A 14962-nucleotide genomic window follows, 5' to 3' on the forward strand; every position below is an offset into this window, starting at 1 on the left:
GTGTGGGTTGGGGGTAAGTATGTGTGGCGGTGTGTGTGGGGGGGTGGATGTGTGTGTGGGTGTGTGTAGGGTGGGTGTGGGGAGGTGTGTCTGTTGGGTGTGGGTGTGTGTGCGGGGGGGGTGTGGGTGTGTGTGTGGGGGAGGTGGGTGTGTGTGTGGGGGAGGTGTGTGTAAGGTGTGGGTTGGGGGTAAGTGTGTGTGGAAGCTGTGTGTATTGTAGATGGGTGTGGGTGCGTGTGCGGGGGGGGTGGGTGTGTGTGTGGGGGAGGTGGGTGTGTGTGTGGGGGAGGTGTGTGTAAGGTGTGGGTTGGGGGTAAGTGTGTGTGGAAGCTGTGTGTATTGTAGATGGGTGTGGGTGCGTGTGCGGGGGGGTGGATGTGTGTGTGGGTGTGTGTAGGGTGGGTGTGGGGAGGTGTGTCTGTTGGGTGTGGGTGTGTGCGGGGGGGGTGTGGGTGTGTGTGTGGGGAAGGTGTGGGTTGGGGGTAAGTGTGTGTGGAAGCTGTGTGTATTGTAGATGGGTGTGGGTGCGTGTGTAGGTTTCTTCTGCCTGACTGTCTGTAAATCCGTCTCTTCCCGCGTATCTACTCATTTCTGTCTCTGTCTATATATATCTCTCTGTCTCTCTATATCTCGATCTGTGCATCTCTCTCTGTCTCGTTTGCCAGGAGTTTGCGCCCGTGTTTGCCCTGGATGCAGTTGGCAATGTGTGTGCAAACTTCTATGAGAGGCCAGAGATGCGAATCTCGCTGGTGGGATCTCGGTGGGTGATCGCCCCTACCCCCTGCCACTGGCGTAATGAGGTTCTGAGGGCAGCATGGTGGCCTAGTGGTTAGCACTGCTGCCTCAAGGCACTGAGGTCCCAGGTTCGATCCCGGCCCTGGGTCACTGTCTGTGTGAAGTTTGCACATCCTCCCCGTGTCTGCGTGGGTTTCGCCCCCACAACCCTAAAGATGTGCAGAGTAAAATATAATTGGGTAATCTAAATTTATTTAAAATATAGTAATGAGGTTGGGAACTTAATTTGAATACATGTTAATATCATTAGTGGGCTTTCTTTCACTCTGCACCATCCCCCCCCACATTGAGATTTTCCCCCTTTACAACAGGTCTGGAGCAACGCGAATCAGTCAATGCGGACAGGCCTGGGGCCACAGGTACGTTCAGGCTCCGGGCAGGGGGGGGACATGCCTGGGCACTGCCCCCTGGCATTACCTGGGAGGGCTTCCTCTGGGGAGCCCCAGAGGGCGGGGGATGTTCCCCCTGTCCTTGTGGGGGGTGGGGGGGGGGTGGGAGGGGGGGTGCTGGAGATGGGGGGCCCTTACAAACAGCGCCCCAATCCTCCGAGAAGCCAACCCAGCTGGTGGGGCATCTCTGCCTCCAGCAGCTCAGTTCCACATTCATCCATTGGTAGAATGTAGGTTCTCAGTATTCTTCATTAAAATGCACCATCATTGCCAAACATTACCGCTTCAGATTCTTCTTGTGGAAGCCTTTAGGTGGGACATGGGCCAAGTGGCTTTCAGGCCCATTCTCTCTGCAAATCACTAGTTAGCACATTCTCTGTCCATTAGGAGTCTGACTGGAACAGCTGTCACATCTGGCCAGCAAAGGCTTCTCATCCCTGCAGCTCAGATTGAATGCTCTCTGGTGGCTGAAATTGTAGGCAATGCTGCCCTCTGCTGCCCAACTGCACAATTGTTATTTTTTTCCCAAAAAAATACATTTTGCGTTCCTCAGGCTGAGTGAGACCTGTTATTACTGAGAAAGAGAACAGTTTCTTTCTCGGGCATCCACTTTCCACATCCAGACAGGAGTCAAATTATTTTTCCAATGACCCAGCCAGTGCTCCCAGGCCAGGAACAGCATGGATCAGATGTCAAGTAAAGCTCCCTCTGCGGCCCATCCAACGTCACACTTCAAGAAAGGACGTGATTAAACAACCGAGAGTGGGGCCATCGGCAACAGCAGCCGTGGATATAAACTGGACACATTTGCAAGCACTCACAGAATGTGAAATCTCAAACTGTGTGGGAGGAAGGGAAATGAATCAAACCCTGACTGTTCAGTCGCTTGGAACAGAGTACGTGAGGAATTTCCAAGCAGGCCTATTGCAGTTCCTTCAATGGAGATGGACAGTCAGCATGCGGGCTAATGAACTGTCTGTCACACACTTTCTACATCTGTCCAAATTAGCCCCTCTGGAGGGAGAGGCTCGTTCTTCTTCCACTGCGTCTCAGTCTGAGGTATCAGATGCAAAACTATTACTGCTGTGTGTGTTTGACCTGTCCTATGTGAGTGTCTTTATTACTGCTACACCCTCCTGTCCTGCACGGACCCTGGGTGCTGAACTGCTGCACCCTCCTGCCCTGCACGGACCCTGGGTGCTGAACTGCTGCACCCTCCTGCCCTGCACGGACCCTGGGTGCTGAACTGCACCCTCCTGCCCTACACAGACCCTGGGTGCTGAACTGCACCCTCCTGCCCTGCACGGACCCTGGGTGCTGATTCATCCACCAGCATGCAATAACATGCAATAACATGGCATGATTCATTCTCATGCGAGGAATGCTGTAAGTGCGCACACGCAGAAGCACACATATGTACATATACAGACTCATGCATGTATATATACATGCATATATACAAACACAAAGATATATGCATATATACTGATACAAGCACATATAGATGCATATTAACACATCGATATGTATGTGCATATATACACACATAAATAAATAGACATGTGCACAATGACATACAAAACACATACACACAATTCCTGCCAGGACATAGTCACCAAAGGCACAGTGGGCCACACAAAGGGACAAAGGCACAGTGCGCTAAACAGCTGGCTTGTAAAGCAGAACAAGGCCAGCAGCGTGGGTTCAATTCCCGTACCAGCCTCCCCAAACAGGCGCTGGAATGTGGTGGCTAGGGGCGTTTCACAGTAACTTCATTTGAAGCCTACTTGTGACAATAAGCGATTTTCATTTCATTTCAGCTCATCCTGCAGCCACTTCCATCAGATGGATGGTATAGCCAAAGACTTTCTGTACAGTGAACTGGCCACTGATCACAACATTCTGGACATGGCTACCTCCTCCACAAGGACACCTGCAAGAGAGTTATAAGCATGGTGGGCATTGACACTGACGACTGGGACACAGGTAGTGACGGCCGACATCTCTGCAGGTTGACTGTTTGGAAGGTATTGGAAGACACCAGGAGAAACAAAAGCTCAGTTGTCCCAGAGGGAAACACCTTCTCAGCCCACTGTCTCCCTCTACAACAAATGTAGCAGAAAGTGCCACGCCAGAGCCACACCAAATGATGCTTAACACAGGGGAGGGGGTGGCATTGCGGTACTGTCGCTGGGCTGGTAATCCAGGGACGCACCGTAATGATCTGGGGACCTGCGTTCGAATCCCACCATGCCAGGTGGTGGAATTTAAACTCAACAAAATATCTGGAATTAAAAGTCTAATGGTGACCATGAAACCATTGTCGATTGTCAAGTTCACTAATGTCCTTTCGGGAAGGAAATCTGCCGTCCTTATCTGCTCTGACCTACATGTGAATCCTGACCCACAGCAATGTGGTTGATTCTGAAATGCCCTCTGAAGCCATTCAGTTGTATTCAACTGCTCCAAAAACACATAAAAGGAATCAAAACGGACGGACCACCGAACATTGAACCGGGCTCCGGAAACAACGACGACAAACCCAGCCCTGTCGACCCTGCAAAGTCCTCCTGACTAACATCTGGGGGGCTTCTGCCAAAGTTGAGCGAACTATCTCTCATACTAATCAAGCAACAGCCTGAGATTGTCTGTAAGGTATGATTTTGTGAGTGTGACTATGTCCCAGACACCACCACCACCATTCCTGGGTATGTCCTGTCTGGCAGCACAGATCCAGCAGACGTGGCAGCACAGTGGTATACAGTCAGGAGGGAGTTGCCCTGGAGTCCTCAACATTGAATCTGGGCCCCCATGAAGTCTTGTGGCTTCAGGTTAAACATGGGCAAGGAAACTCCTGCTGAACACCACATACCGGCCACCATCAGTAGTGGCCAGCTCGTTAGAACCACCACAGACCGAGCTGGCCAAGTCCTAAAGGTCATAGCTGCTAGACTGGGACTGCACTAGGAAGTGACCACCGCACAGTCTTTGTGGAGACAAAGTCCCGTCTTCACATTGAGGATACTGTCCATCGTGTTATGTGGCACGACCACCGTGCTAAATGGGATAGACTTCAAACAGATCTAGCAGCTCAAGACTGGGCATCCATAAGAAGCTGTGGGCCATCAGCAGCAGCAGAATTGTAGTCAGCCACAATCTGCAACCTCATGGTCCAGCATATCCCCCACTCTACCATTACCACCAAGCCACGGGATCAACCCTGGTTCAATGAAGAATGCAGGAGAGCATGCCAGGAGCAACATCAGGCACACCGAATGATGAGGTGTCAACCTGGTGAAGCTACAACACAGGACTATTTGTGTGCCAAACAGCATAAGCTGCAAGTAATAGACTGAGCTAAGTGATTCACAATGAATGCATCAGATCTAAGCTCTGTAGTCCTGCCACATTCAGTCGTGAATGGTGGTGGACTACTAAACCACTCACTGGAGGAGGAAGCTCCACAAATATCCCCATCCTCAATGATGGAGGAGCCCAGCACATATGTGCTAAAAACAAGGCTGAGGCATTCGCAACAATCTTCAGCCAGAAGTTCCGAGTGGATGATCCTTCTCGGTCTCCTCTGGAGGTCTTCAGCATCACAGATGTCAGTCTTCAGCCAGTTCGATTCATTCCACATGTTATCAAGAAATGACTGAAGGCACTGGATACTGCAAAGGCTTTGGGCCCTGACAATATTCTGGAAATAGTACTGAAGACTTGTGCTCCAGAACTTGCTGCACCCCTAGCCAAGCTAGTCCAGTACAGCTACAACACTGGCATCTACCCAGCAATAGTTGTGTCCCATAGAATCCCTAGAGTGCAGAAGGAGACCATTTAGTCTGACACGTCTGCACAAACCCTCTGAAAGAGCACTGTACCTAACCCACTCCCGCACCCAATGGCCATAGCCATACCTAACGTGCACATTCCTGGACACTAAGGGGAAATTCTTTTAGTATGGCCAATCCACCTAACCTGGCTCAAAGGAAAATGGTTGTGGTGGTTGGAGCTCAATCTTCTCAGCTCCAGGATATCACTGCAGGAGTTCCTCAAGGTAGTGTCCTAGGCCCAACCATCTTCAACAACTTCATCAATGACCTCCCTTCCATCATAAGGTCAGAAGTGGGGATGTTTACAGATGACTGCAGAATGGTCAGCACCATTCGCGACTCCTCAGATAACAAAGCAGTCCATGTCCAAATGCAGCAAGACCTGGACAATATCCAGGCTTGGACTGAAAAGTGACAAATTACATTTGCGCCACACAAGTGCCAGTCAATCCTATGCAAGTAGCTGACCTCCTGACCCCCAAAAGCATGTCCACTATCTACAAGGCACAGGTCGGGAGTGCAATGGAATACTCTCCACTTGCCTGGATGAGTGTACCTCCAACAACGCTCAAGAAGCTCAACACCATCCAGGACAAAGCAGCCCGCTTGATTGCTCCTCCTTCCACAAACATTCACTCCCTCCACCCCCAATGGACAATGACAGCCGTGTGTACCATCTACAGGATGCACTGCAATAACTTGTTAAGTTTCCTTAGGCAGCACCATCCAAACCCACAATCTCTACCATCTAGAAGGTCAAGAGCAGCAGATACCTGGGAACCCCACCACCTGGGGGTTCCCCTCCAAGTCACTCACCACCCTGACTTGGAAATATATTGGCGTACCTTCACTGTCGCTGGGTCAAAAGCCTGGACCTCCCTGCCGAATAGCTCAGTGTGTCTACATGGACTGCAGAGGTTCAAGAAGGCAGTTTACCACCACCTCCTGAAGGGCAACTAGGGATGGGCAATAAATACTGGCCTAACCAGCGATGCTGACATGCTGTAAATGAATGTAAACGTATTTTATAAATTAACACAGTTGACCAGCACGGCACAAATCATTATCGTCCGAGACGGAAGTTACCAGTGACCAGTGCAACACAGACAAATCAACCTACAGATACCAACGCATACACCTGTACACACACAAATATGTACAGACATACATAAAGGCACAACATAAATAATTTGGCACACACAAATACACACAATGGGCAGAATTTTCTTTTTTCTCTTCCAAGTGGTGGCTTAGGTGAGGAAAGCACTCTGCAGCTCGCTGGCTGCAGAGCCGGCTTTTCTCACCATATTGCCCAACACTTAGAAGAAATAAATCCTGGAGCCGTGTCCCACGCCATCACACTTGTGTGGAGGGGCCTGAAAAAGCCACAATGCTGTGTTTCCAGAGATTGGAGCATCCTTTCCTGGTAAAAAAAAGAGGAACCTCCCCCAATGCACATGGCCCTGTGTTTAAAATCCTGTTGTTAACCTCACTGAAATGATGACGAGATCCCAACTTGGGAGGGGAAACGATACAGCAGGGAAGCCCTATAATTATGTGTTAATGTATTCGGAAAGAGGTTCCCCACCTTCCTCGGCTGGAACCTCATTCCGTCAATGGTGCGGGCTGGGGGACAATGGTGTCCCCCGAGATTCTTGGTTTGGATCTCTCGCAGGAATGTGCACCCGTGCTGCCATTGCCGCCCGCAGCAAACGTGGGTGAAAAAATCCCGGCCAACGTTTCCTGCAGATGTTCTATTCCCGGTTAATATGCTGTTAAATCCGTGAGCCAGCCACCTTCTTCATTGTGGAAGAGACTGTAGGTATGACTCACTCCATGATTGAGTTGAGAATAAAGCAAGGCTGAACTTACTGTGAACCCACTGCTTTTAACATTCATCAACCTGTCCCTTCAAAGTAGTTACTCAGCGACCTGATATAAATGAATCTCTTGGTGCACCTAAAGAGTGAAAATTCAGCCAGTCACTGTGGGGCAGCCTCTTTGAGATTCCCTCTATTTTTTAGGCCTTTTTGTCACTAGTGTTCCACTTTTCAGTCAATTTAAAATCAGAGCATGTCCACAATTCACTGAGCAGGGAAAATCACAGAATCATTCAAAATTCACAGATCATCCAACGTAACAAGTTTCCTCATTGAAGTTCCAAACATCATGGGCGTTCCTGAAGTATGCTCCAGATATAGTGAAACTCTGATAGCACAACTTCCTGAACCAGTAAAACTGATGGGGTAACTTCCTGACAAGGTGAAACTCCAGCAGGATAACCTTCTGATACAGCCAAACTCTGACAGGATCATGGCTGACCATGGCATTCCCAACTTGCCCGACAAATAGAGGAAAATATCCCATGCGCCTTCTTAACCATCCATCCACCGTTCCTGCTCCCTTCCGGGATCTGTGGACATCCACTTCAAGGTTCCTCTGTTTTCCTCAACGGTCCAAGAAGTCAACACGCCACCAGCTTCTCAAGGGCAGGAAATGCTGGCCTAAGTCAGCCATCCCCACATCTCATGAACGAATATATATATATATCTTTAAATCCATGATGATCGTCCTTGATTAATACGTGAATTTATAAATATCAATTTGTACTGTCCCTCAGAAGTCTTCCAATAATTCTTCACCACCAAGGTTAGGTTTATTGACGTATAAATACCTGGGACATCTTTTCCTTCCTGTTTATACAATTATGCAATGTCAGCAGTTCCCTTATGCGCATTGGAAAATTATGGTCAGTTCCCATTTTCTCCTCCCTGAGCAACCAGAGATACATTTCATTAGAGCCTGGCAATTTATCTGCTTTCAAATATGCTAAACCACTTACTTTCTCACTGTTTATCCCATCCAATATTTCACACCCCTCCTGATTGATAACTCTGCATTATCCTTCTTTTTCGGGAAGACAAAGAGAAAGTACTCCTTGAAGTCCATGACCATTCCCACGCCTTCCAACTTGACACATTGTCGTCTCTTATCAGCTCTGTTCCTTCCTTATTTATCATCTTAGTCCATGTATTTCTAAATCATCTTTCAGTTTATCTTGATCTTACTTGCCAACATCTTTTCATTCCTTCACTTTACTTTCTTAATTTCCCTTTTCAATTTCACAGTTTCACCTTCTACATATCTCTTGAAACAGAAATTGATATAACATTCCGATATGGAGGAACTCCGAGGGGTTAACCTCCCAATTCAATTGAATTACCATATCATAAGCTCTTGATACAGTGAAACTCTGAAAAGGTAACTTCTTTTGTCCTCTGAAAGTCAGATAAAAGGGAAGCAACCTCTGAGATTGTACTCAATGTTACTTCAGAATGATTATCTGTCTCTGTACCCGCAACACTTCCACTTTTGTTTTATTTTCTCTTTGTGTCTGCCTTTATGCTGCTTTCTCAGATTCACAGTGTTGTCTCTCCTCAGTCTCAGTGTTGTCCCTCCTCAGTCTCAGTGTTGTCCCTCCTCACCCTCAGCCTCAGTGTAATCCCTCCTCAGCCTCTATATTGTCCCTCCTCAGCCTCAGTCTCAGCGTTGTCCCTCAATGTGGTTCAGGTGTCTCGCCAATCTGGAAGATCGTTGTTATACGGATCTAAGGGTTTCCACACATAGTGATTGTATCCTGCACCCTGCATAGCTTAGCATTTTGAAGAGGGGTGGAGCTTGTGCAAGAGGATGTTGGGGGCTTCATGGAAGAAGGAAGATGTCCTGGTGGAGCATGAACATTCAGAGGCACCTATTATGCACCCATACATGCCAGAGAAACCATAATGCACTCATCCATGTTTCCAACTATGCCAGCCATTGCTACCCCTATGCCTGCAGCAGAGCTGGAGGCTACCTGCTCATTTCCAGACTCTGGATGCTCCTGGCAGGTGTCCTCCAGTTTACCTGAGAGCTCCTCGCAAAGACTACCCAGCTGCATATATTCAACGGCAGCTTCTGTAATAAGGGTTGGGAGTCAATGGCTATGTCAGTCAGAGGAGGAGGGGGATATGATCTAAAGTTGTTTTGATGGGCGGGGTAACTTCCCCCCCTGTTGTCTCCCAGGTTGACATCTTGGCAAGGCTCGCATTTGCTGTTCATCCATGCTTGAGGAGTTGGCGGTTAGCCTTCTTCCATAACTGTTACAGTCCATCTAGTATAGGTGCTTCGATGTGTTGTTAGGTACGGCAGGTACGGGTTTATGGCCAGTGAGAGTGAAGGAACGGCGATGTCGTTCCAAGTCATGATAATACATGAAGGGGCTGGGGAAAGTTGGAGAGATTCTGGGCGGGAGTGTTTGCGGCGCTAGCAAGGACAGTGGGGGAGGAGGTGGAGCCGGATCCATTGGTGGCGATATTTGGGGATATCAGAGAAGCCAGAGTTCATGGACAGGAGGAAGGCCGATGTCGTGGCCTTCGCCTCTCTGATTGCCCGGCGACGAAACTTATTGGAGTGACGGCCCGGGTAGGTAGCGGCCTGGCTGGCTGACCTGTATTATTTCCTTCGGCTGGAAAAGATAAAATACAAGTTACAGGGTTCAGTGGAAGGGTTTGAGGCAAGGTGGGGGATGTTCATGACCATGTTTGAGGAGTTGTCTGTCACAGGGAGGGAAGGGAGGGTGAAAAACTGGAAAAATTTGTACAAGTTGAAGAGTCGTTTCTTGGGAAGCCTGTTTTCCCAATTGGTTAGCTGGTTTAGCACAGTGGGCTAAGACAGCTGGCTTGCAATGCTGAACAAGACCAGCAGCACGGGTTCAATTCCCGTACCGGCCTCCCCGAACAGGCGCCAGAATTTCGCGACTAGGGGCTTCTCACAGTAACTTAATTGAAGCCGACTTGTGACAATAAGCGATTATTATTATGTGTTGTAACTTTTTATATCCGTTTGTAATAAAATACGTTGAAAAAAAAGTGATCGTATATGAGATAAAAGACTATGATGAGCGTGACACAAAGCTGAGAGAAATGAGGCTTTACATTTCGCTGATGATCATATTTCTCCTATCAGTGAATAGTTCTCCGTCAGGGGCTGGAACCAGCTGCAAATGTCAAATCTAATCCTTCCACCCACTTGCTGCAGCACCTCCATCAGCAATCTCCATTGCATCATTCTCCATTGGCATCAGTATGACCAAGGATGCCACTTCCCCCAATTCTGCACCACTTCCAGGAGCCGTATCCATTGGCACCTTCAGTGCTGCATCCTTAAATCATGCCTTTGCTCTTTCCCTCCTGGCATCTATTTTCCTCCCCCCCGTTCCTTCTGTCCAAAACGCAGTTCTGCCGCTGCGCATGTTGTTGATGTTGTTTTAAATACTGGGCTCTCCCATCGCGCTTCTGACTGTTCTTCCCAGCCACTTTCCTAATTCAAAGCCACACCCTGCGGCATCCTCTAATTGGCTGGCCCATTGGTAAATTCGCTTGTATTGCCCACTACTTGCAGGGTTGGACTGCCAACCCAGATGTGGTCCAGATGCTCCAACAGAGACGCAAAGTTGCTAAGATTCCAGCCTGTGTTTCACTGTGCTGCCTGCTGTCTCTGTTTCAGTGATTCATTGCTGTGTGTTTGTGTCCTTTCTTAGTTCTTTTACTCTGCTGTCGTTTTGTTCACTGTCCCTTTTCCAGTTTAAGTCTTCAACATTTTTTTCAGAAACACGTGAAGACCGGACAAAGAGACTCTTTAGGCATTACACAGTTGGATCCTATGATAACTTTTCATCTCACAGGTAGGAAACTTACTTAATTTATCTGGAGATATTTTTGGAATGGGCACGTTGAAAGCATGTTATTGTTGGCTTTCAGTGCAGAACAGGGTCATGCAATGAATGTAGGCTCTTGTAGCTAAAATATGGTCTCTATAAGGCGTGGGAAGATACAACCCATTAAGTACAGAATAAGGTAAGGGGGTAGTGTCGGCGGTTTGAGGGCTATTTTGGAAGAGGAGAAGGCACCGCTGGAAGGGATCAAAGCAAAGTGGGAGGAAGAGTTGGGAGAGGGTATGGAGGAGGGGTTCTGGTGTGAGGTGCTCCGGAGAGTGAATGCCTCCACCTCGTGTGCGAGGTTGGGGCTGATACAGCTGAAGGTGGTATATAGAGCGTACCTCACAAGAGCGAGGATGAGCTGGCTCTTTGAGGGGGTAGTAGGTGTGTGTGAACGTTGCAGGGGGGCCCCGCAAACCACGTTCATAGATTTTGGTCCTGTCCAAAGCTGGAGGATTACTGGAAGGAGGAGTTTCGGGTAATCTCTAAAGTGGTGCATGTGAAACTGGACCCGGGCCCCCGGGAGGCCATATTCGGGGTGTCGGACCAGCCAGGGTTGGAGACGTGTGTGGAGGCAGATATTGTAGCTTTCGCCTCATTGATCGCCCGAAGGCCGATCCTGTTGGGATGGAGATCAACCTCTCCACCCTGTGCCCTGGCGTGGCGGGGGACCTGCTGGAATTCTTAACTCTTGAGAAGGTCAAATTTGAACTGAGAGGAAGGAGGGAAGGGTTCTACAATTCATGGGAGTTATTCATTATGCACTATCGAGAATTGGATTACATCGAACATTGGGGGTGGGGGGAGGGGGACTGTATGTGTTAATGGTGACTATGGGTGATTCCTGATTCCTTTTTGTTATTTGTTTATGTTAATATGCGGGCTAATATTTGGGGGTTTGGTGGGAGGATGGGATCGTTGTTATTGATATGGGGATTGACATTACATTCGTTACTGATGATTGTTTATTGTTGGGTGTAAATTTGGGAGAAAATGTGAAAAAGGAGAATAAAATATATTTTTTTAAAGTACAGAATGAGGTAGTAAATTTGGCCTTTGTCAGTGATACCAAAGAAATTTGCCTCCCATTTTACATTACTCCAAATTTCTTAAAATTTTTGCATGCTGCCAGTTTATAATATGCTATCAAATTACTGACAAAATCAGATTACACTCCTAACTAGTTCCGTCTCTCAAAGAAAGCTCACCGAATGGCTGGTGTAAGATATTGAAAATGGTCCAATGGTGAATGAGATTCAGAGTTCAAGCTACGCAGAATGTTGGCAAAAGGTGCCGACGGAGAATTACTTTACTGTACCTGCCCTGGGAGTGTTTGATGTTTAATGGGCAGCGTACAGGCAGCTTTACTCTGTATGCAACCAATGCTATACCCAACCAGGAAGAGTTAGTGGGAAAAATGTGGGAAAGCTTTACTCTGTTTCTGACCTTTATTGTATTGGGAACTAAGGATCTGAAGAGAAGACGGATAGGTGGGGTTGGAGGAAAAGGGAGAGAAGACGAGTTGGTGGAGCTGGAGGGATATGGGGAAAAGTTGAGAAAGTGGGGTTGGAGGTGATGTGTTAGGCAGGTTGGTTCGACGTTGACTGCAACTGGATGCAGGGAAGCTAGAAACAAACGTCTGACACCGGAGATGATTCAACACTGTTTTATTTAACTATGAACTGTTGTACATGTTCAGCTGTGGGTTGACACTCTACTAATCCTACTGATGACCTCTTACTGGCTTGACCAGAGTCACATGGAAAGAGTGCCCACTAACTTGTGCACTCTGACTGTCTCAGTATCTGGGTCCCGAAAAGAGCGGGAGTCTTAATGCCCTGTGGGCTTTATAGTGGTGGTGTCTTAAGAACATAAGAACTAGGAGCAGGAGTAGGCCATCTGGCCTCTCGAGCCTGCTCCGCCATTCAATTAGATCATGGCTGATCTTTTGTGGACTCAGCTCCACTTTCCGGCCCGAATACCATAACCCATAATCCCTTTTTTCTTCAAAAAACTATCTATCTTTACCTTAAAAACATTTAATGAAGGAGCCTCAACTGCTTTACAGGGCAAGGAATTCCATAGATTCACAACCCTTTTGGGTGAAGAAGTTTCTCCTAAGCTCAGTCCTAAATCTACTTCCCCTTATTTTGAGGCTATGCCCCCTAGTTCTGCTTTCACCCGCCAGTGGAAACAACCTACCCACATCTATCCTATCTATTCCCTTCATAATTTTATGTTTCTATAAGATCCCCCCTCATCCTTCTAAATTCCAACAAGTACAGTCCCAGTCTACTCAACCTCTCCTCATAATCCAACTCCTTCAGCTCTGGGATTAACCTAGTGAATCTTCTCTGCACACCCTCCAGTGCCAGTACGTCCTTTCTCAAGTAAGGAGACCAAAACTGAACACAATACTCCAGGTGTGGCCTCACTAACACCTTATACAATTGCAGCATAACCTCCCTAGTCTTAAACTCCATCCCTCTAGCAATGAAGGACAAAATTCCATTTGCCTTCTTAATCACCTGTTGCACCTGTAAACCAACCTTCTGTGACTCATGCACTAGCACACCCAGGTCTCTCTGCACAGCAGCATGCTTTAATATTTTATTGTTTAAATAATAATCCTGTTTGCTGTTATTCCTACCAAAATAGATAACCTCACATTTGTCAACATTGTATTCCATTTGCCAGACCCGAGCCCATTCACTTAACCTATCCAAATCCCTCTGCAGACTTCCAGTATCCTCTGCACTTTTCGCTTTACCGCTCATCTTAGTGTCATCTGCAAACTTGGACACATTGCCCTTGGTCCCCAACTCCAAATCATCTATGTAGATTGTCAGGTGATTGGTTGTTCTGTGTTGTGTGTTCATTGGTCATCCTGTGTGTCAATCACTGCCTGCCTGGATCTCATTATATACATGAGTGGATATTGAGACAGGAGGAATGGGGAGAATATGGGGAGGTGGGGTTGGAGGGATATGGGGAGTAGGTTGGTAAACATCTGTCACTAAGTTACTGTGAATAAGCACATTAGGTTATCGAATCAGGCTTTCAATTACTTGTAACGGATTTTCCTCAGAGGTAGAGGACAGCATCCCATGTAACTGTCACAAAAACAGCACAAGACAGATGATTCTCATCAAATTGCTCAGCTTTCACTGAGCCCTCTATAGTGGGGCAGTCACTGAACCGTCTGCGATGGAGGGCAAGCTGACCCCTATGGCAAGTGGTGTCCACTCAAAGTCAATGGCATGAATGGTCACCGTAGCACTGAAGTTTTAAACATCAAGGTAATTTCAGGAATCCACTGGAAAAAAGGATGGGATATATCACTCTATGGTTCATCCCTGCATCAGGGTGGTTCCCCATCGGGATGGTTCATCCCTGCATCAGGATGGTTCCCCATCAGTATGGTTCATCCCTGCATCAGGATGGTTCCCCATCAGAATGGTTCATCCCTGCATCAGGATGGTTCCCCATCAGGATGGTTCATCCCTGCATCAGGGTGGTTCCCCATCAGGATGGTTCAGGATGGGACATGTCACTCTATGGTTCATCCCTGCATCAGGATGGTTCATCCCTGCATCAGGATGGTTCAGGATGGGACATGTCACTCTATGGTTCATTCCTGCATCAGGATGGTTCCCCATGCCATCTTCAAGGAGAGCTAGCCAGTACACAAGCTTTTGTACCAATCCAGATAGTCAAGCTGAGGGTGCTAGAGGATTCAAGACTATCTTCGGTTTCCCCTTCGACTGCACATATGTGCCCATCAAGACTACCACAGGCCAGACTGCAGTCCATTATCAACAGGAACGATTTTTACTTCTCGTGACCACTGCAAACATTTCCTGCAGGACACGTTTCCTGGGAAGTAGTCACGATGCCTCGACTCCTGAGGTAGTGCCAGGTACCAGACCTTGCTCCTTTGCAAATCTTCAAGGATGGAAACAGGGTGACATGAACTACTCATTGGAGACTTGGCTACTGGCACCTGCGAAGATCCCAAAGATAGATCCAGAGGAGCGGTACAACATCTGCCACCAGACAACATGAGCAACCATCAAGCAGGCCATAGGCCTTCTCAAGATGCAGTTCAAATACCGAGATCAATCTGGTGGGCCCTTCAGCATGATCCAACAAGGGTGTCATGTGTTGTGGGGTGCTGTCTCTGCACA

The 14962-nt window shown here is 47.8% G+C and overlaps 1 protein-coding gene across 1 annotated transcript in view; it reads left to right on the forward strand.

Moving 5' to 3' along the window:
* shank3a (SH3 and multiple ankyrin repeat domains 3a) overlaps positions 1-14962 on the forward strand; it is a 1085379-nt gene that overhangs the window by 797228 nt on the left and 273189 nt on the right. Inside the window, exon 16 of the mRNA XM_038811689.1 lies at positions 10667-10742. Within this exon, the coding sequence (XP_038667617.1) occupies positions 10667-10742 (76 nt within the window). The remainder of the gene's footprint in view (positions 1-10666; positions 10743-14962) is intronic.

Source organism: Scyliorhinus canicula, chromosome 11 (assembly GCF_902713615.1).
Source record: "Scyliorhinus canicula chromosome 11, sScyCan1.1, whole genome shotgun sequence".
NCBI lineage: Eukaryota > Metazoa > Chordata > Chondrichthyes > Carcharhiniformes > Scyliorhinidae > Scyliorhinus > Scyliorhinus canicula.